The 23969-nt window shown below is 33.3% G+C and overlaps 1 protein-coding gene, 1 long non-coding RNA gene and 1 pseudogene across 2 annotated transcripts; 1 reads left to right on the top strand and 2 right to left on the bottom strand.

Moving 5' to 3' along the window:
• Positions 1–522: 522 nt before the first annotated feature.
• LOC129293004 (serine/threonine-protein phosphatase 2A 65 kDa regulatory subunit A beta isoform-like) lies at positions 523–10279 on the bottom strand. The gene is given in 16 exon segments (XM_054930780.1): positions 523–916; positions 1438–1504; positions 1573–1712; positions 3092–3184; positions 3797–3846; positions 3849–3978; positions 4097–4201; positions 4731–4759; positions 4762–4810; positions 4888–5029; positions 5282–5361; positions 6926–6949; positions 6951–7039; positions 7889–8135; positions 9357–9771; positions 10101–10279. Coding segments are annotated over 15 exon segments (1758 nt in total). The 5' UTR covers positions 9750–9771; positions 10101–10279; the 3' UTR covers positions 523–796.
• A 2534-nt stretch (positions 10280–12813) lies between these two features.
• Positions 12814–17275, bottom strand: LOC129293828 (aluminum-activated malate transporter 9-like; annotated as a pseudogene).
• A 4506-nt stretch (positions 17276–21781) lies between these two features.
• Positions 21782–23168, top strand: LOC129292230 (uncharacterized). The gene is made up of 3 exons (XR_008588883.1): positions 21782–22272; positions 22357–22425; positions 22834–23168. It is a non-coding gene; the product is annotated as an uncharacterized LOC129292230 (long non-coding RNA).
• The last annotated feature ends 801 nt before the right edge of the window (positions 23169–23969 follow it).

Genomic DNA, 23969 nt, shown 5'->3' with positions numbered 1-23969 from the left:
TTTTATCGGGTCCTTTAACTTTGATCCAATACTCCTTTTATGTATAAAACTGATTAAAAAAAAAAAAAAGACTAGCGGTGTTAAGAAAACCGTTACATATTAATGAGATGGCAGATCCTTAAACTTGCCAGGGTGGATCTTATTAGAAATACACATGGAAAATTCAATCCACATCTGAAAAGAATTTTTTTGGCAAAAATTAAGCCCAAATGAAGAAGGGGAACGTGTTCTTGCATGCATAGAAGGGTATTGTGAGTTAACGACTGAAGGCAGAAGACGCAGATGAGTCTTAGAGTAAACTATAAGGAATGGGATATTAATTTTTCCATTAATTAAAAAAAGGTTATATTCAAAGTACCTTTTTATAAACTCATAAAAAACCTTTCTATTTATCAAAATCAAATCCAAAACCTCGAACTTCAACAGTTAAAGGCTATTCTTTTACTTGTGACTTCTTTTGCTTCTGAAAACGTTTTCCAAAAATACAGCTGATCGGTTCAATGGAAATGTACAAATCGCATATAAAATATCAAGAGCAGTCTGAATATTTACTAGGTAGAAAACTACAAAAATTTTCTCATCACTTGTACAATCAGTGATGTTAGAACATGCTTGCATTAGTATAATCGCATTTCAACTCGTTACACTTCTGGACCAACAAAAAGAAATTTGCATAGATTTCAGGAAAAGAAAAAGGATATCAAAATGATGATATTCAAGTTGACTTGATTCCAGTTGCATAAGAAACTTGAAAAATACTCGAGAGAGGAAAAACTATGACAATATGCAGATTGATCTAACTTGATACCATGATTTCATTACTAGACTGAAGCGCTTGGGAGGCAAAGAACCTAACATCAACATCTGGATCCTCGCTGAGCTCAGCCAAACAAGGACGGATAGTCTGCTCAACAACCTTCATTGTTCCAAAAAGCAATTTCAAAATGTGGGAAAATGTAAGCATCAACAGCAGTTTTTTAACAATAACCAGCGACTAGCAAAACAATAGCCTAAAAGGCTGAAACACTAGTTTGCAATATTAAAATCTCTCACTTCCATAAGAATGAAAAATGACACTAGCAACTCCACACAGAGAAAGTCTCGAAAGTGTAGTTTTTCAACTGATATTAACATATTTTTCACCACTTACCAAACAGCAAGGTTAGGCTCTAGTTTGTTGATTTGCTAAGTTTAGGGATTCAACCAAGATGTTCGAAACTTGGAGCAGAAAACTCGACAACTAACCAATTCAAAATAATATAGATGGAACAGCAATCGAGAATAATCAAGAACTTAATATTTCTCTATTATATGAAAATTGGAACTGGAAAATAATTATAAAGTCAGAAGTTCTACAGTTTTCTTAGTGGCGTATTTAAATAATCATACTATTGGCATGAAGTGTCCCAAGAGAGAGAAACTAAAATAGCTACTTACAGAATGATCAACAACTGGAGCAAGAGACTGCAACACTTTTGCAACATTGAACTTGATATTGGGAACCCTGTAAGATTGGCGATCAGCACTGATTCCAATAAACATACAAGAAGACCCAGGTTTCAATAGATTTACCTATCTTTTGATGCAGTGATGACCAGAGGGAGCAATTTTGAACAGGTAATCTCAGAGCCCAAAACAGGACCCAGAAGAGAAATTGCTTGCAGAACAATCATCCGATTCAGATAGTGTGGGTCATTAATCATATCCAGAACCTGTAAATTATATTGTTTGAATGAATATCATACTCTTTATTTAAAAAAAACGATTATTCTAAACATAAGCATTAATGTTATGTTCAATAGTGGGTACGTTTGTACTCAATACTAATGTTCACTAAACATTTCAAAAATAGTCGTACAGCAGCTTCCTCAAGGCAGCAACATTCGCCTACAGCAAAATAGCTCTATGGCTTGCAGAGGATTTATTATTAAATTGAATCAGCAAATGTCTAAAGGTAAGAAGAATACTAGCCAGATAACAGAACATAAATAGTATGGTTTGGCCACCTCAACAATTAGCTTTTGGTAAAGAACTTCTTGCCTTACTTGGCTGCCTACCAATTGGTACCAAAGCGGTGGAAGGCCAAGTAAAATGTCGCAGTATAGTTGCCAGGGCGTCAACTTTCTAAGGGCAACCAATTGACCAGGACGAAACAACAACAACAACAACAAGCCTTTATCCCACTAGGTGGGGTCGGCTACATGGATTGCAAGACGCCATTGTGCTCTATCATTTATTAAGCTTTTAGAAATATTATTAATTAAGAGATCACGTTCAACAACTTCCAAGAGTGTTCTCTTAGGCCTTCCTCTACCTCTCTTAATCGGACTCAAAGTTATATGTTCCACTCTTCTCACTGGTGCCTCCCTTGGTCTTCTTTGTACATGCCCAAACCATCTCAACCGATTTTCTACCATTTTTTCCTCAATAGGTGCCACCCTCACTTTTTCACGTATGTGCTCATTTCGAATTTTATCTTTACGTGTATGTCCGCACATCCATCGTAACATTCTCATCTCTGCTACTCCAACTTTATGCTCTTGCTGTCCCGTTAGAGCCCAGCATTCACTACTATATAACATTGCCGGTCTGATAGCAGTACGATAAAACTTTCCTTTAAGTTTATTAGGCACCTTACGGTCACAAATAACTCCTTTAGCTTTTCTCCAATTAAACCACCCAGCTTGAATTCTATGTGAAATATCTCCACTGATTTCGCCATCATTTTGAATAATGGCTCCCAAATAATTGACCAGGACGAAGTTGGTATGAAATACCTCAGGGTCACATCAAATAATATGGGATGGCCAAATGAGTACTTAAGGACCAAGATAATATGAAATGTCTAAGTCTCACATATAACATGGACCGTTCAATACCACAAGTAAATGTGTTCTCTAACCTCAACAAATAGCTTTGGACCAGGCTCCCAACCCTCACTTGGGAGCCTACCAAATACCAAATGCCAAATGCCAAATGCCATCCCCATATTTAAATTCTTTTATATTGTGAAGGTGAAATATTATACTAAGGCATATCAAGAACTCAAGTTACAAATCAGCAGGAATATGTCCCCAAAAAAAAAAAACACCTGAGGAATAATGTGCTGCATTGCCCATTCTGGTCCAAACTCTTCTGCTAAGCGTTTCACATTATTAGCAGCTGCATCTCGGATAGAGTATACCTACAATTATAACCAATACTGTCAGTAAAGACAATATGACTTGATTACTCAGAAAAAGAGGGGGGTGAATGGGACTGAATTTGGAAGCGTAGTGACAAAAATATGAACTTGTTGAAATTGACTAGGCCAATGGACAGTTTCATACAACCCTTCACAAAAAAACAAGGCATGCAAATCACTACACAGACTATCATTTTCTTCTTTACTTCTTTGGCAGCCTACATAGCTAAAGAATACATACATACATACAGTACAGTCAATCACTTGTCTGTTCACCATTTGTACCAAAATTGATATTTTAGCATTCTCGAATTACAAAAATACTGGTTGCAACATTTTTTTGGGTGGCAAAAGTTCAAAAGGAAATCAGCTGAAGAAGTCATACTTTTAACACATACAAGACTTCTAGAGAAACCAAGAACTAAGATTTGCATTATTAATAATAATTGCAGTAGATGACAACTTTCCAGAGGTACATGTTAACAATAATCATTAAAGCTAGCACATATTAGCACAAATCTAGTCTTCCAGTCAACCATAATTGTCAATAAAACATACTTCAAAAATGAGAGGACTAAACTGATCAGGACATTATTTACTAGCTTCACAAACCTTGTCCTTAAGCCATTGCATGCAAAGGGGTCCAAGTTTATCATCAAAAACCCTACACCCAACTGACTTGCCAATAAGGGCATATATTCTATGATAGCAAGTCTAACCCTCCAGTGTCGATCTTCAGCAAGCTCCACAATAGCTGGTAATAGAGACTGGGATAACAGGTCAATACCAATTACCTATATAAACACATATGAATTAAGTTTCAGTGAACATCATCTCAAAAGCAATATGTATAATTGAGAAGATATATTATTAATCCAAAGAATTTGGGGTTATCAATTATAAACAACCAACCTGGTTAACTTGGTCAAGCTTGCTGATGATGTTCAGCCTGACATCAGGACATTCATCTTTCAAAAGAGAAAGAAAAATAGGGAGGAGCCGCTCAATTGTCACCTCCTGAAACCACCACGGGAATAAAGTGAAGACAGAAGAAAAGGTTGACAGTGAGGAATCATTGATTATAAGAATAAAGAAACTAGATAAGGCACCAAATATTATATCTTTTCCACTCAGGTATGATAGAAATTATTGGAGACTACAGCCTGGAGTCTTTTGACAGGCTCTTACCTTACATATCAATCTGCTTTTCTAAAGGAGTTTTAAAACTTCAAATAAACTATCCATTATCTAGTACTTTTTTTTTTTTTTCAAGAGGCATGCGCCTTAGAGAGAACTTGAGAACAAGCCCTATCCTAAATTGCATTCATTCGAATAGAACCTAGTGAAACCCATAGATTCCAACTTGATCACCAATCATGGACAGAGTTGCTGGAACGTTAAAATCATGTTTAATAGTTTATACTTCAAATAAGCAAAGGCTAATATTTTTTTTTTTTCTCCCACCACAAGTATCTGAGCAAATAAATGCACAACATTTCAGCTTCATGCTGATTTATATCTTCTGTTTCTAGACAGAAATTCTCACCTTCCCTAAAAGTGGTGCCATTCCCATTAAACTGAAGCCAATGCAGAGCGAACATGCTGAGAAGAATCTGAAGATAAATCCTGCAGGAGATAAATCTTATAATCAAAATTCACAAAATCTTTAATGATAATTTAAGAACTTTTGTAAAAATGCATGCCTTTAAACATGGTACAATATGCTGAATAGCAAGTTCTGGATTTAATAATTGGCAAAACTTGGTCACATTTCCAGCAGCAGCAATGCGTACTTCAGCTTCATTATCACGCAGCAGCCAAACATATGCAGGAACCAAGTCTGACCTAAAAACACATTTTCATCATTATATAAAATCACAATAGGTGAAATAAATCCCTCTTACACTAAATATGATGTGGTTCTTGAAGAAACTATTATGCATGTAATTTATAACTAACTTTCTTTCATGAATCACAGAAAAGTTTTTCATTGACTGATAAAATGTATGTTTTCACTACACCAAAGCCAGATTCCAATATAGTGCCAGGGGGGTCTGGGCAAATCATGAAAAAAAGCCCAATCATTCATTAGGCTACCTAGTGGGCTCAGGACCAACAACTTCACACAGCTCATATAAGTGATCTGCAACCATGTAGCGTACACGCCATGACTTGTCCTGTCAATAATTAATTTAACATGAGTATGGATCACACAATAAGAACCAACTAAAAACAAGTCCAAAATATCTATGAAGATGAAATAGAGAATATACTTTCAAAATCATCTATCACAGCATTACAGGACCAAGAAATCAATTTTGCGGTAAAACTATTCTAAGCTTCCATTGATGCATCCTTTGTATTAGGGTAAAAAGCCTATTAATGTAATTTTTAAATTTCTCAATTACAATTAAAACAACACACATCAATTGCAACAAATGAGACAAGCATATGATATATGAAAAACACCAACAAAAGAATCAATCAAATGAAAGTCGTCAACTATTAAAACCATAAAGAGAAAGTCTTAAATACTCCCAACGATAAATAGATTCAGATAAGACAATCACAACGCATGCACACACAACCAACAGAAATGTATTAAAGGTAGTTTTTCATGAAACAGATTTGTTTGCTGCTCATGGCACTAATTACATAACATGCAACGAAAGCATATCAAAATAAACTCAAACTCAAAATGCTCAAATACTATGTGAACTCCACGAACAAAACACATTGATGTCAAGGACACAAAATTATACTTCGCTTAATACTTAAATTCTAAAAAAGTAAAAAGGGAACAATGAGAATATCCATCTCGTCGAGTACCATAAGGATATATTTCACTAATATGAAACTTATAAAACAGCACAAATGCTACAGGCAAGGCCTATGGTCATTGTATGTTCCCAAAAATGTAAAAAATGATATCTGGCTGCAATACAAGATAATAAACATTGAACAGGTATATCTATGTGAAATCCTGCCTATATAAAAATGCAGATTGGAGAATTAAAGGAGCAGTTTACCAATGTGCTATGCAAGACCAGTATGAAACACGTGCATGAAAACTACATGATATGTTACAGAAATTTTAAAAATTTAGGATAAACGCAAATTAACTCAAAAAAAGTAAAACGTGCGTTGAATATTCTAAAACAAATTATAGCATAAACGATAAAAATGAACTATGAGAATGAATTAAATGTCCATAACAACTTAAAATAAAATTTCTACTCTTTCTTCTTAAAAGCACAAAAATCCTTGGTGTCAAAAAAAATTGGAGAAGAATTGCATTTCTGCACACTCTCATGAGACATTTTCTCTAGCCCACCTTCAAATCCCAGTAGAGTCCTACTTTTCTGTTCAAACTTTAGATAGAGGATGACCCCAGAAGTTGTAATGGCAAAAGTACAAAAAGAGGAGGGGACACAATGAAGCTTGTGTCTTCCTACAAGGGTCCTAACCTCTAGATTCTCATCTTTTCTGTTTCTTCTGATTCACTCCATCTCTTCCACAAACTTGAATATTAGCTCAAGGAACTTTCCACAAAGCTCTTTTGAGCAGAAGAGCATTAAAGCAACTAAGATATATAAAATCAATAAGGCATGAAAAAGTGACGTAAAGGTGTGCAAATTGGCAAGGACGGGTATGTGCCCACTTATACAGTATACATACCATGCTGTATTGTGAAGGCTTCTTACCATAAAATACATATCTTCCTAATAATGTTATGTATACCTGCGAGAATTTGACTATAGCTGGAAAGAATATGTGCCACACAATCTTGTGGCTCCAACAATTTCCCAAGAGCTACACAACCCTCAACAGAAAGTAGCCGAACTGAATCTTGATCTACAAGAACGTGAAGCAACACATTTAAATGTAATAATATGTACGAACATGAAATGCTCAACTTGCATTCATTAATTAAATAGGTCGCATATATTCACCATGCCTTCATTTTAAACAAGGGAAAAAGAAATTTTTTTTTTGCAAGGAAATTAAAAGCCTTGAGCTGAAACACCAACAATGTCAAAGGTTTAAAACTACATTATCTAGTAAAAAATTACAACCAATACAAAAAATCAGAATGCCAATTCATTATATCCGATGTATATTAAAAGAACTTTACGAGAGAGGAAAGTAAAGCAGAGGATATATGACATTAAAGGACGATGGAAATTATCTTTATGCTATAGTGCATATCCATTCATTTTATATTCATCCAACTATTTAAAAGAAAAAAACATTGACATTCTTCCTGGTAGAAAAGGAAACAGGGGGGAAGAAAAGAGTTAAGTTACTATAAATGTAGTTACTTTTAGTTCATCAATATTTGGTGCGCCCCTATTATAATTATAATTTTCTTAATCTAGTGACTTGGCATTGTTGTAAGACTTTCCTTCCAAATTCAAACAGATCTAATCCTCAATGTACGCATTAAATCACAATTTTCACAAATTTTATCTCTAAAGGACACAGAAAACAAATTGACATCACAGGTTGTCATTCACTGTGAGAATAGCAACTCTTATTTTGGGTTCCTCCCATCATCCAAGGCCCTAAGAAATAGTTGATACCTTTAAACCTTAGCTAAATGTAGTCACAAATCCTTAATACGCACGTCTGATATTGTTTTCACCAAGGTTTAAAACAAATCCATGATAGGGTGCCAAAATTTTTCACATCAACTTCACATACCATCCTGTGCAAGATCCTCAAATATGGACATGATATTGGTTTTCAGATAAGCAGCTTCTATAGTAGCAGCAAACTTTCCCAAGTTTGTTGCAGCAGATCTTCTAACCACAGGCATATCATCTTGGCACAGCTGACCAAATAAAGTTCTCAGTTCAGTTTTTGTAGTCTCTGGGGCATGAGGGTAAGCAATATGCAACAAGCCGCATGATGAAACTCGAGCAGTAAACCACTCACCAGCAGCCAGTCTCTACATGTCGGAGATTATAATAAATGAATGGTTAATGCACTGCCATTATAACTGCAATACGGTATAATACTACCCAAAAAAAAAAGGAAAAAAAAAGAAATAATTACTCACATAATGCCTATAATTTGTGGTGATTTAAGCACAAAGCCCTTAAAAAGGGGAAGTTAGATTCCAAAGCATAGAAATCATAGTTGAGTGTCTTAAGTGAATAAGGTACAATATACAAGCATCCATAATCTATTCCTAAGACAAGAAGCTCCCCTGTAGTTAGAGAAAGCAGAAAGAGGTTCCAGACAAAGCCCTGATACAGTGGGTTTTAGGTTCTCATGTCCCATTTTGGGCCGTCCAGTACCTATAACCTCATATCTAACAAGCGAGTAGTAGGCAGCAAAAAATTAACATAGGAAGGAAGATAAGAAACATTAACTGACCAAATCCGCAAGATTAAAAATAAGACTTCTCCAAGAAAGAGTAGAGAGACTTCCGCTAAGAATTAATTCATCTTGCAATATATGTCAGTTCCAGGCCCCATAACCAAAGAAGTTGAATGCTCCAGCTAACTGGCCCAGTGGCTCTAATCTATATGGCGTTCAGTTAGAACTCCTCGTGACTATAACAAATCCAAAGAGCTGTGGACATGGCAACATGCCCATGTAAAACAATCAAAAAATAAAAAAGCAATGCAATCTTCCAACTTAAAAAAATATTATTACCAATAAAATGAAAATTAAAAATGGTCAATAGACATAAGAATTTTTAATCTCCAAATTCCAACAAAACCATGGTGTCCTAGGCTTGACTAACAATGAAAAAAAAAATTCCGCATGACAGAAATCAATTCGCGGTTTGGCTGGGATGAAGGATTAAACGTATCCATAGATTTGATGAATCGCAAAAAAGAAACAAAGAAGGAGATCGATAGAGAGAGAAAGAGAGCTATCTATTATTCTATATGTCAGTTAAACAAAATCAGAGTTCAGAGCGCAAGATCATTAACTACTGCAATTAGACATCCTACAAAGATGAAAATAAAGTGAATTGTGTCTGTATGTCAAATCAGTCAGCAAAAGAGCAGAACAAAACAAATGCACTCCTGAGTGTTCTGTCCAATTTTCAAAATGTCTAGGTCATGCGGGAACGATTACAACCACGCTTTGAAAATTAAAACAAGACAGAATATAAATAAAAGAACGAAGGAATAAACAAAATGAAACTATGTACCTTCACCAGAGGAATAAAGTATTCAACCATTTCTTTCTCTCTAATTTGAGCTCCAATTTTACATAGAGACTCCACTGCTTTGTCCCTCACGCATGTTTCCTCGACGGTGCAGAGAGTTTCTAATGGGGGGAGAAGCACATCCGCGTGCTCTACGCCACCCACACATGGAATAAACTCGCCTAACTCCTCTGCCACTGCAAGAAGCACTTCATCATCATCATCATTGTTCTCACTGAGAAATGGAATCAATTCCGTCCTGGTCCTTTCTTCCCCAAGTGCACGTGCAATTGTGGATAGTTTGCGGATCGAATTCAGTCTAATCTGAATATCATCGTTCTTCAATTCATCAATCAAAACAGCTATCGGGTATAGAGGTTCATTGACAGAAGCCATGTTGTCTCGCCAGATCCTCAAACTGCAACAGAAGCAAGTCACAAATGAAAAAAAAAAAAAATCAGTTGACGATCACACACACAAGCACACGAGTATCAATATTAAGCGCAGCAGCTGGATGGAAAGAGTTGCCCTCTCTTCCCCCTTTTCCTTTCTCTCTTTTTCCCACTTTTCCCCTAAGCAACCAATGACAAATATCAACAAGGTACTGAAATTTGACAATACAAAGAGCAAATATCAAAATCTACAAGTTCGTCTCTTGACCTCGAGCAATGGGCTAAAGGGCAAGCAAAGAAAAATCAGTAAAACTACAAAATCTAATAATCAGAGGGGACGAAAAGGAGAGGAGACCTAAAGGACGCGCAAAACCGAGAAAATGGAGATGCTAAAACGACCAAGCTTTGTTTGTAAAACTGGATCTGATTAGGGACGATGGTGAAATTGAAAAGCAGGGGATGGGTGGATTGTTTATAGTTTTTGCGGGAACGTCCACTGTTCAGAATTTCGGTTCCATTCTCCAAGGCACTTGCTTTGTCTTTTTCTTTTCTTTTCTTTTTTTTTTTTGTCGAAATTGCTTCGTCTGGTTAGCCGGTACAAGCGTACAACTTTTCAGGTCAGCTGGGGGCCCAACCAGTTTACGTCAAGCGAAATAAAGTTTTTGTTTTTTGTTTTTTTAATGAATCAGGAATAAAGTTAAAGTTTGGAAAAATGATATTTGAAGACCTTATGCTTCAAAGTTCGAACTAAATAACCAATTACTTGATCAGGAATACTTCTCTAATTTTATTTATAAAATAAAAAAAAATTTATTTACAGAGCATTTATTAATTTTTAACACTTCTTTTTATATTTTTTATTCTTATTAGATACTAAATAAAAATATTAATAATGAGATTTAAAAATATTTATTAAGAGTAAAGGTAAAAAACTTATTAAATTTTAAGACAAGTTAAAAAAATTAAGGTTTTTTTAATTCTATTGAAACACACTAAAAATAATTTATAAATAAAACTAAAGAAAGTACTTTGAAACTTATTAAAAAAAGTTATTTTAAATGACTTACTTGTAGATTATATTTTTAAAAGAGTAAATGAATAAATTATTTCTTAAATTTTAAGTCAAATAGTATTATAGATCCTAAACTTATTTATTGTATAGCTACTCTTTAACTTTTAAAAATTATATAATTCGACGTTCTACCGTTAATAAAAGTTAACTTCAATTATTAATTAACTAGAAAATAATAAAATAAAACATCAAAATGACAAAAATAAATTACATTAAACAAGAATCTAAAAAATTACATAAAATAACCACAAAAAATTGGTCTCTTTTTCAATAATTTTTAGATACTTTTCATTGTTTTCTAGTCAAATAAAGGCCAAAATTAACTTTTGTTAACAGTGGGGATCAAATTGCATCATTTTTAAAAATTGAGAAAATAATTTATATAAAATATAAGTTTAGGATCTATAATCCTATTATACCTAAAATTTCAAAAAATAATTTACTTATTTATCCTTTTTAAAATTAATTGTGAACTGTAAGCCTCTACGTAAAACAAATCAATTGAGAAATATTTATAACTAATTTTAATCATCAATATCATGAATTTATATCGGGCTAAAGTGTATTTTTACTTCTATATTTTCCTTTAGGAGCACAGACACTCTATATTAATAAATGAGATATTTTTTCTAAACTATTTTTTAAAGGAGCCAAAATTTCATTTTATTAACAAATCATTAAGAGAAGGGAATTTTTTCTCATCAAGAAATGGTTTAGAAAAAATGCCCAATCTATTAGTATAGGGTGTCTAAAGTAAATATTAATAAATATTTTATTTTAAGTAATAATTACTTTCTTCTATTATTGACCAAAATGAAACAAGCAATTATTACTTATTCCATTTTGGTTATTTTATTATAAAAAAAGTAATTATTTCTTAAATTAAAATAGTCAAAAATATTACAACATTTAAATTTTAGTGAATCAAAATTATACAAAAAAAAATTGTAATTAATTGTTATATTTTAGTTAGCGTCAAAAAAAGTAGCAATTGCTTAAATTAATGAAGGAAGATTTTTACTCTTCTAAAAAATAATTAAAAAAAATACATCACTTAAAATTTCTGAAAAATATGAAAGCAAATGCACTTTAACTCAATTATTTTGGTCAATGATTTGTTTTCAATACCGAAGGCAAACTGAAGCTTGAGAAAAAAAGGAAATTACACAAAAACTAACCATAGAACATAAACTCTTTTCCTTATCAACAATTATATTTGGTCAATAATAGCAATCTCCATAATAATAGTCTTGGCACAGCCGGATAGAGTGAGAGGGAGGACATTTTTCGGCACAGGAAAAAAATTCCTCCTAGCTAGAACCTAGGTCCTTGTGTATTATTTTGAAATTGGCAATTATTAAATGTAATTAATTTAAACCATTCACTAAATCTAAATCACCTAACAATGTCTTGAAATTTTATTTTCCCTAAATTTTTCCTTCTTTATTTTTTATCAAAATGAAAATAAAAATTAAGATCAACTATAAAAATATAAAAATTTATTATTAATTTTACTTTGAGAACCCATTTCGTGCCCTTATATAGTTAAATAGTTAAAATCATATAAGGGGAATAATTAAACATTGTCAATATCATTGCCAAATAATATTATCTAACCTCATTGAATGTATTTGGCACAAATCTTTCTTTAATCCTACAATTAATACAGTATTTGGCACAACACTTTTTTTCATACGGTAATAAACAAAAGCATTTGCATAATTGTATTTCTAAAAGACAAAGCATTTTGCAAGAAAATCATTTCATTGGAAGTTAAAATGAAGTAATTTTTTGCAACATAGATAAAATTAGACATTTTGCATCTTTGCAATGATACATCAAAAGAGATTGATACAAAAAGCTACAAGTGTTATCATTTATCAAGTAATATATGTTCCCTTTCGTTAAGTATTTGTTCTTGAATAAACAAAAAGACTTATAGGGCCACTGATGAGTACCCAATAATCTTTCTAATTTTTTTTCTTTTTTTTGGGGGGGGGGGGTTGTCTCAAACGAAAACTCTACCCTCAAGTCTTGGGACTCATGCAATCACACAATCTGGTCCAGAACCCAGTTGGTGAAGCTTGCTGTTCAAGGGGATCCTTAAACCTGGCCAGCTCACCTAATTCTTCAAATGCATCAACAAGGTTCTGGAGCCTCGCCACAAACTCAATCATAAGAGTTGTGAAGGTAGCCAGAGACAGTGAGCTAGCACTCTCATATGTCTTAGATTCTTCCTCTATTACCACTGCATCTGCTTTGAAAGACACGTGTGGAGGCCAACATATCTGTTGTTTGCAGGAGGGCTGGCATTAGCAGCCACCGAACAAGGTAAAAACTCAGCAGAAATAATGTTGTCCAAATTTTTTGGAGCATGATCTGATCTGAGTCCCAGAAAAGCATCACTCCTAGACTTGTACAGGAATTTTGGAGTTTCATGCTCATCCATGTTCAAGAGGTCATGCATTCACCGGCAACTCTAGGGCGATTCCCTACTTCCCAGCCTTTGAATCCACAAGAAGGTAGGACTTTTTGTCGATCTTCCGTTGGAGTTGTTCAGCTGCATCGTGTATTCATACAGAATGTCTTCATGACCAGTTTCTCCATGTTCCTAACTTTGTTTCCCAGTTCACGCAACAATTTGGCTCCTTCATAGCCTACCCTTTGAATCTCACTTTTAAAGACTTGTCTCTTCTCAGGTGGAGCCTATGCATCCATATGATCGAATGACGGTTAAGTGCATATGTATTGCGCATTTAAATCAATAAAAAAATCATTAAGAAAAACGTAAGACCAACAATATTGTAATAATATTGCAACCAACATAAAAAAAATATATGCAATGTCAAGCCATTGTATACAGGTGCTGTGGAGGGGGGAACATTAGATCTTTCTTCTTTGGGGGGTCCAGATTCTTTAGAAATGTGTTAAAGTGCATTTCTGGTCTGACCATTCATATCATATTTGGAAAAGATCAAACTTTTTTAATTAAAAAAATAAAATAGGGATTAATTGATGAGATCATGACCATCTAGATTTGATCTGGAAGATCCATATCAGATGCATACAAGACACATCAAATTGGTGTCTCTGTATAATGCATGCAGTGTAGTCAAAGCAAATCTTGAAGGCTATGCCTATGGTGATTTACTTCTCTTATATTGCTATTATGGTCCATAACCTTCCAACACACGATGAAACACCTAAAAATGTGAAGTCAAGAACCAAATTAAGATTCAAACGGTAATATATTAACAATAGTGTAAGAAGTACCTGTATTTCAGAAAGTATACACCCATGCATGCCCAAGACCGTAAATGCAATATGCCGTAGTGCTCCACTTACTTTCACATAATTCTTCCATGGATATTAAGCATTTTGTAACGACCATGAGGTGGCTCCCACACAGCAAATCCCATCTTTAGTTAACATTACATAACAATGAGATTATGAGAAGAAGATATATAAATAGTCTCTAATGAACAAGACAGGAAATTGAAGCATGTATATAGTACCAAGGTTTCCTCTTGGCTTGTAGATTCAATGCTGATCTGTAGCCACTGTAAATTATGTCATCAGCAGAAGCCTGGTAAGTAAGAATTTTTGAAGGCACCCTCTCATATTCAACACAGTTAACGTAACTATTCACAGAAGCTGCAGAGACATCAATCAAAGAGAATGAGAATAAGAAGCTGCAAAAATTATATGGTAACAAGTAGTTACAGATTGAATGAAATGAAGAACATGATTAGAGAACCTTCCAATGATCTTGCTACACCCATAAAGTTTTTTGCCACCAAATTATGCAGATCTTCACCAGCCCAGATTGGATATATACAAAATATTAACCGCCAAGGAGGACAACCAGCAGCACCGATTGCAATGAACAAAAATCTGTTTGTAGCTGTATGAATGAATTCCCTGGTTCGATAACCAGATATTGTAACTAAACAATATGTGATCAAGAACACACGGACTCCCTATTCATAAGCCTTCATTGTGGGATATAGTTTTGCATAGGTGATGCCAAAATCCTGCAATCACACAGCTCATCAGAAAACCAGGCATGAACCTGATAAAATAAGTCCCAGAAATAACCTAGACCTATAATTTATGACATGAAAGTGATTGGAAACCAGACCTACAATGAAGATAGATACCAACAACAATAATAGTTCTTCCCAGTCTCCAGCCCACTCTGATAAGTCTGCCATCCCCAAAAGCTAGTCCTGCAGCAGACAAAGTCCCCAATCCTCTGTTAAACCCTTTGCTAAGCGTTGCTCCTGCAGAAGTGCAACGTATTAATTACATGCAAGTCAAAGGACGACACTTGTGTCTGAATTGATCCCAGGTAGATCATTTTCTAACTAGACCAGCCAAAGCAGTTAAAATATAGATTTTCTGATGGACGAATTATAAGAAATATCGGATGATCTCAAGGACTAAGAGAAGCGAGAAATGATGCAACTTAAAATTGTGGCTTTGGCCTTAGCATCATGTAGCAGAAACTAATAGCCAGTGGTTTCAACAAAAAGCACGAGAGGAACATGAATTGAAGAATTCTTTTTCCCCCTTAAGTTCAGATGCCTTTGCGGAAAAAGACTTAAGAATTTTTGAAGGCACCCTCTCATATTCAACACAGTTTAACGTAACTATTCACAGAAGCTGCAGAGACATCAATCAAAGAAATGAGAATAAGAAGCTGCAAAATTATATGGTAACAAGTAGTTACAGATTGAATGACAATGAAGAACATGATTTAGAGAACCTTCCAATGATCTTGCTACACCCATAAAGTTTTTTGCACCAAATTATGCAGATCTTCACCAGCCAGATTGGATATATACAAATATTAACCGCCAAGGAACAGCAGCAACCGATTGCAATGAACAAAAATCTGTTTGTAGCTGTATGAATGAATTCCCTGGTTCGATAACCAGATATTGTAACTAAACAATATGTGATCAAGAACACACGGAATCCATATTCATAAGCCTTCATTGTGGGATATAGTTTTGCGTAGGTGATGCAAAATCCTGGCAATCACACAGCTCATCAGAAAACCAGGCATGAACCTGATAAAATAAGTCCCAGAAATAACCTAGACCTATAATTTATGACATGAAAGTGATTGGAAACCAGACCTACAATGAAGATACCAACAACAATAATAGCTTCTTCCCAGTCTCCAGCCCACTCTGATAAGTCTGCGTCCCATCACAAAGCTAGTCCTGCAGCAGACAAAGTCCCCAATCCTCTGTTAAACCCTTTGCTAAGCGTTGCTCCTGCAGAAGTGCAACGTTATTAATTACATGCAAGTCAAAGGACGACACTTGTGTCTGAATTGATCCAAGGTAGATCATTTTAACTAGACCAAGCCAAAGCAGTTAAAATATAGATTTTCTGATGGACGAATATAAGAAATATCGGATGATCTCAAGGACTTAAGAGAAGAGCGAGAAAATGATGCAACTTAAAATTGTGGCTTTGGCCTTAGCATCATGTAGCAGAAACTAATAGCCAGTGGGTTTCAACAAAAAGCACGAGAGGAACATGAATTGAAGAATTCTTTTTCCCCCTTAAGTTCAGATGCCTTTGCGGAAAAAGACTTCATGAATTTACTGATAATATTACAATGAGACACTCTGAGTTTTGTCATTCAGAATGAAAAGGATGAAAAAGCGTCTCTACGTTAATATTGCTACGCACAAATTCGACAATCATGATGCACGTGAGGTAAATAAAGGGAATTGAATCAAAGAATTGGTCCCCACATACAAAATAGTTAGAAAAGAAAATCAGAAAGGACCATACCTATACTGAATTCAAAGACGACGACGACAGTCATTATAGACCAGACACAATATTGACCCATATCCTTGAAGGGCTCTTTCAAGAAAATCAACAAGGAAATGAGCATCAAGCCAAGTCCCACTTTCGCAGAGAAGATGATCTTCCTCGGATCAGCCAGACCCATCTCCCATGCCCTAGCAGCAATCCTCTTGAGTTCCTTCCAGCCGCCGATAATCCCATCGGAGAAAGCACGGTAAGAACAACATCTCCTCCTTGAGGAAGCTTCTTCTTCGTCAGATTCCGAAATGTGGATCCCTATTTGAGAGCACCCCTTCACAGAGAGCAGCCTCTCCCTCCCTCTTCTGCGAAGCTGTACCTGAAAGAACCCATCTTAGCGATTCTGGCCATACTTTCACCAATGCAATTGATTCACGTGTACGGAAATGGAAGTTTGTGAAGATTTTCCGTGTCGGAATGGAGAATGGGACACGAAAAGTTGTCTGCGATGATCAGATATGGTTTTGTTTTTTTTTTTTTTTTTTGGTGCTCGGAACATGCAAAGCCGGGAATCGTGAGCACGAAAGCGTGAGTGAGACCGAAAAACACAAAAGGGATCGTGAAAGGTGAACGAGAACCTGATGCTCATGAGTCATGGTCATGGCGTTATTCCGACACGTGGCAGGTAAGCAGGCCCAGCTAACGCAGTGTGGCTTGCATGATCGCCATTTTTCTCAATGCAAAGCTAAACCATCATTTTCTCATGAGTCATCGTTTTAACTGTAAAGGTTTTGAGGAAAGAAATGGCCCAGGTTATCAAATCAAACAAACACTTTAATATTTATTATATTTTCTATTAGGATGGGTTTATAATATTTATCAATGAGATATATAGTTGTATATAAATGATACTTTTTTATAAATTTTTAATGATAAAATTTTTATATATCAATATAAATTGAATACATTTTTAAATTTTAAAAATTTCGTTCATATCTTTTAAGCATAAGATTTTTTTTTTTTTAGCCAATAGGTATCCTTAATTTTATTTATTTTTAGGTTTGATCAATAACATAATATTTTTCTAAATAATATATTATCCAAAATAGGAGTTTGTTATCTTATTTCTTTGTGCATGACTGTATCGAGTAATGTAAAGGAAATCAGGAAATGGCAATTGTTTTTTTCTGCATACACTTCTGGCTTCGGCCAGTTTCGAAATATGAAATAATTAGTTATATTGGATTTGATTTGTATTAAAATAAAATAAATAAGTTTAAATTAAACTTTTAACTTTTAAGTCTGATAAGTTTTTTTATAAATGAATCTGATTAAACACTAAACAACACCCCTGTATACTAGTACTGCCATCTCTTGACATTTAATTTAAGCACACTACTTGTTTGAACGTATGTCAAACACGGCAGTGATAATATTTTCAATTTTTAAGGTATGTTTGGTACTATGTTTTGGGATATTTGCTTTGACAAAAATAATAGTTTTCTACATGCACTCGTCACTACTCTCTTAGCTTAAATATTTTAATCTTTTAAAGTATAATCATTGTTTTAAAAAAAAGTACCCTTATTGATAGTGACTTTATATTTATTATAAAGTGTTTAATAGAGGTAAATATAAAAAGATAAAATTAATTTGAAAGTAAATAACTACTTTATTGATGATGAAATTCGGTTAAAAATATTTTATATTTTTAAATGGAGGGAGTATCAATTTTCATCAATTTTCAAGATTAAAGTTTGATATTGGTTTTGACAAAAATAATAAAAATATTACTTCTACTGAAGTCTTAACTCCGCAAACACTGCCCTACCATAACATGGTCCGAGAACATTTTTGAATCATAAATAAGACCTAAATATGAACTTTAGTTAGAGGATAAGAAAAATCAATATGTAAACATAAATTAAATAAATTTTATGTACATTATCATTAATATCATATTCTGTTTTATTTAAAAGATATTTTATAAATAAGTTTTTGAACCTTTGTAATTATGTTCCTCATAGATAAATATCTATTTTTTGTAATAAACTTTTTTTTCAGAATCAAAATTAAGCAAACCAAGGGGAATTAGAGGGGGTTATTATACAGTTATACATCTTACTCTGAAATAATAAAATATTATGATAATGTAGGTTTGCTTAGGCCTATTTGATTCATGAAATAATCTTATAAAACTAAGAATAAAAATGGCGAAGAGAGTAAGAATGAATAAGTATATTTGGTATGTCATGAAAAAAGGAGAAATATTTTTATTTAAGGGACTAAATTAATAAAAATTAAATTTAAAAAGAATTAAATTGATAATTCTGACAAATGTGATGACTAAATGTTTCGTTATTCTTTTTATTTACTTGGAAAATGGTAACTCTAATATAGGGGTGTTCAACTTGAACCCATTTCAATTGGCCTGATATCATCCCGATCATATTGGGATGGGTCTTGTCCCGACCTGAAAATAATTGAGATGGGACAGGAAAGGGGTTGGATGGGATGAGACACGGGATTACAATCGGGACATCCCGTCTCATTTCAAATATTATATATATATATATATTATTTTTTATTTAAATATATTAATTATATTAATATAATTTATACTTCTATTAAGTATATCAATTATAATTTCAATACTTGCAATTCTTATTTAAAACTAAAGTTTTTTTTATATTGATAATTTTAATAGCATGGAGTAAACATGGTGATATCTTTCTTTATAATATATTAATTATATTAATATAACTTATTTTTATATATATCTATTTAATAACTTTTATTTATATCTTATTTCTTGCTTTATTTTCAAAAGAATATTAGCTTAGTACATCTTCACTAAAGTAGAAGAACAATAATTTGATATTATGCTTGACTTGCCTGTTGTTGCTACTACTCTTATAACCTAAAGATCACTTGTATTAGCTATTATAACATGTAGCTGTGATTAATGTAATTCAATAATTGACTTTAAATTATTGTGATTTATGTACTTGTATTGTTTTGATTTTAAATTTAATAAATTATATGATTTAAAATTAATGAATGTTATTATTATCCAAATCTTTCTCTGATATTATTTGATTTATTAGGACGGCGGGATGTCCCGATCTTGTTCAGATCTTTTTTTCGGGACGGGACACAGGACAAGAGCATTCGGATTCCATCCCATCCCATGAACACTCGTACTCTAATATATACGGGGTAAAACATTTTTTAAAAATTCTTTAATCATTTGTAAAATATTTTTGTTAAAGGAAAATTATACTTTTTACGTCTTTTCTATTAAAATATTTGATTTTAGTTTTGTTGCTTTGTTGAATATCTTAAATATTCAATTTTTTAAAATATCAATAATAGCTAGTGTCATAATTATTAAAATAATTTTTAATCACCACAATTAAATAGCACCCATCATAAATACAGAAGTTTTCAAAACAAAAAATATTGATTTCATCTTTTCATCACTCACTCACCTCAAAATAACAATGAGTCATTTCATATTTTCATCCATGATCAATGGAATCATTTCCCACAGTTGTAAGAATCTCTGGTGCCGTTAAAGGCCTAAGAAGCAAAGCAAGGTATCCTATTCTCGTTTTAACACAAGCTATACATTGTCCCTTTTTAATCTAATTTATAAAATATTTTTAAACAAATTATATATTATTAAATATATTTTACAATCTTATTTTTTTAAAAATAAGAATGTAAGCTTTCAAAAATATATTTTACTTAATACTTCATTTGTGAACAAATATTAGAGAGAGACAATATATAAAAAAAGTAATATTAAAAAATTATCATCATTAATAAAATCTTATTTTTAAAAAAATATTTTATATTTTGAGATACCAAATATTTTTAAATATCTTTAGCCTCGGACTGCAAGAAATGTCAGTGTGAGTTCCTAATTTTGATATAAATTATTTACTTTTGACAAGAGAGCAAAATTTGGCTTTTTTACCAATATGCTATAAATAGCAAACAAAATTATTAAATGCTATATTGTAAAAAGTATTTACTTAAATACTATACCAAAATTTCCATCCGGGAAATGGGTTCACATTTGTGATAAACTTATTCACGTAACGAATAATTTTATAGTTAAAAAATTTGACATTTTTTTTTTTATAAAAAGTGAAATTGTTCACTTAGTGAACAAATTCAACTTTTTATACTGATAAACACAATATTCATTGCAAGGATGTGGCCTATCCTTGTGAAGATCTCCCTACGTGCTTTTCCTTCCCTATTCTTCTTCTAGTATTCCTATAATTTAATTTTACTCTGAAATTTTAATTATATAATGTAATATTTAAAAGTATAATGAATCATAAAAAAAGTTCATGTGTATATTTCAAATGACCAAATCATTCATACCTAATCATCTTCCAAATTGCATGCTTGATACTGTGGTGGATTTGTACATGTAAGATATTTGCATACTAGATTTGTCACCATTTGATCAAGAGGAAGTGGCAATTTTTGTCTAATAACTTGCATTAATTTATCTAAGATAATATTTGGGTTAACTTTCATTACTTTCATGACATTAGACTCAAATATTGCTCTACCTAAGCCATGACAAATCCATCCATTTACAAATATACACATAAATCCTTTTACATGATTCTTTCTATTTTCTAAATATTACATTATATAATTAATACCTCAATAAAATTAAATTACAGGGAATATCATGAGGAAAGTAGGGAAGGGAAGCATGTAAGGAGATTCTCATCGGAACAGATCACATTTACATTGTGAATATTATAATGTCTTATTAGTAAAACAAAAGTTGAACTCATTCATTAAGTAAACGATTCCATTTTTCATAAAAATTAAAAAAAATGTCAACTTTTCTAACAACAAAATAATTCTTTGTATGAACAAGTTCTTTACAAATATGAACTCATTTTCTGTCTGAATGATTTCTAGTATAATATTTGGGTAAATACATCTCACAGTACAACATTTAGGTAATTTTATTTACTGTTTATATAGCATATTGATTAAAAAAAAAAGCCAATAGAATTTTAACTGTCACCCAAAACCATGTTGAACGGAGGTGTGCTACTGTATTTCAAGAGTAGTAGTAGTTTTGATGCTAGAATTTAAATGCCACTTATAAACTTTCCTTCAAAACAGGGCTTGTTAGTTGAGAGAAAGGAGGAGGGAGGAAAATGAGAAGTGCGTGTCTGACAGCATACACCATGCATGCAAAAAAAAAAAAGAGACTCATTTGTCTATTTAGACTCCTTGTTAATCCCATCCTTATCCCTGCTTGAACATAACCCGCTATGGCTTCTCTGTTCCCTATTTTGTGCAATATTTTCCTCATGATCATTTCCCATTCATTCACCATCAATTCACAAGACACAAGCTTCTCTAACCCCGCCATATCCCAATGCAATGCACCCTCCAGCCTCCTTCCTCTTGTTCCTTGCGCACCATTTGTGCAAGGTCTTGCTGCGTCTCCAGGACAGCCCTGCTGTGACAACCTTAAATTGCTCTACACACAAATCCCCCACAATGTCTCTGTGTTTTGCAAAATGTCTCTACTCTCATCTCCTTCCCCATCAATAGGACACTTGCTCTCTACCTCCCTGCTCTTTGTACCCTTCATGTCATGCCTCTGACTGCCCAGGTAATAAACACTAGCATTAATGTTAAGAGTATGTCAACAAATCTTTTTGTCATTTAATAAATCATTGTGTTTGTTTTGCCATAGGGGTAAAATTGCCTGCCAATCCACCACCTGCTCAATCTACTGGGACAATAGGCAGCCCTAATATTGCTGGTAATGCATCCTCTGGTTTTCTTTCTAATTATTATCAAGTTTTTTGTTTTTGTTTTTAGTAAGATGGGTTTTGTATCTTATGGTAAGATATCTCTCAGTCAAGCATAATTGTCCAAATAGACACCCTCTCTACAAAATTATCAGGAAACCAAATATCTCACCATGAAAGAGTGTATGATCACCTACAATCATGCCTACAAAAAAGCAAACATATGCACCAACCTACTTGTTCACCAAGCTTTTTTATAGAAACTATATGATTTGGACATGACTTGATTTTTTTTTTTGCACAGTTTTTCTGTGACCTTGTGTTAAAAAAGAAAAGAAAAAGTTGATGGAAAGAATAAATATTTTGATAACCAAGTTGGCTTTATCTAATGATGCTCTCTTTCTCTACTGAAATTTCAGCTTCTCCAGTAGTAACAGTGATACCAAAGCCCAGCATTATAGGATTAGGACTTACAAGAAGCGAAGCCATTAATTTGAAGACTGGGGATGGTTTTGTTGTAGCCATGACCATGGCAATTTTATTTCTTATCAGCATTTAAATTGTAACTGGAGTCCTATATTCTGCAGAAATAATTTTAATTTATGCGTTTTTAATATAGATTTATGTATGTTTTGCGATCACTTTTATTATTTAGTTGTCATACAATAGAATAGGTAGTTTTGTTTACAGTTCAAGTGTAGATTCCCTTATGTTCTGAACAGAAATGCAGGGTCTCATGAATAATTGTGATGTAAGTGGGATTGAATGGACAATTTATTTCCCAAGTTTTGGACCCACTCCTTTTCAATTCAGAATGTTTATCTGGGAAAAGTCCAACGTTGCCCGAAGCACCAAGACACACAGCAACACAGTAACTTAAATTTTCATAATATTAGGTAAAATGGCAGATATAGAGACAAAAATGCATTTCATAATGAAAAACCAACTTGTATCTAAACTTAAGAGCTTGTTATAAAAAGAAGCATTGCTTTAACAAATTGAGTGTCATGCTTCGTGTTTGAATTCACTGGCCCAATATAAAATAGACCTACTCCAAACTAGGAGCCACCTCTGTTGGATTGGACTCGAACACATCGGAGTCTGCTGCCTCAGGTTCTTCCAAAGTTCTCGAGACTGGACAGATTCTTTGTATGCAGGAGTCTCTTTGAAATCTGTTGCCCCTTCATTATATGTTGCCACAGCGATTCCACAAGCAATTAACTGTGACAAAAGTGGGTACACAACAGTGAAAATTCAGTTTACTTGTGTAAATACGACTTGATTGATTGATTCCAACTGTGGAGAGATTTATAAGACGACTAGGTCAATCACAGATAGATATCAAAGCATATGAAAAATACCAAAGTAGGTCTCATTGATCGAATGAATCTGCCTAAAAAATGGTTTATTGGGTAAGATATTAAGGCTTAGAGAGAACAAGTTACAACATATTGAATAGACTATATGCATAAAAATCTTGACAACTACAGAACTGAAGATTAAAATTTGGCTTCTGGTTGTTCAGTTCCATGTGCATTGTAGAACATAAATATTG

Source organism: Prosopis cineraria, unplaced genomic scaffold (assembly GCF_029017545.1).
Source record: "Prosopis cineraria cultivar Desert tree isolate PC_DT_omini unplaced genomic scaffold, ASM2901754v1 PC14, whole genome shotgun sequence".
Taxonomy (NCBI): domain Eukaryota; kingdom Viridiplantae; phylum Streptophyta; class Magnoliopsida; order Fabales; family Fabaceae; genus Prosopis; species Prosopis cineraria.
This window is presented reverse-complemented; position numbering and strand designations above follow the sequence as displayed.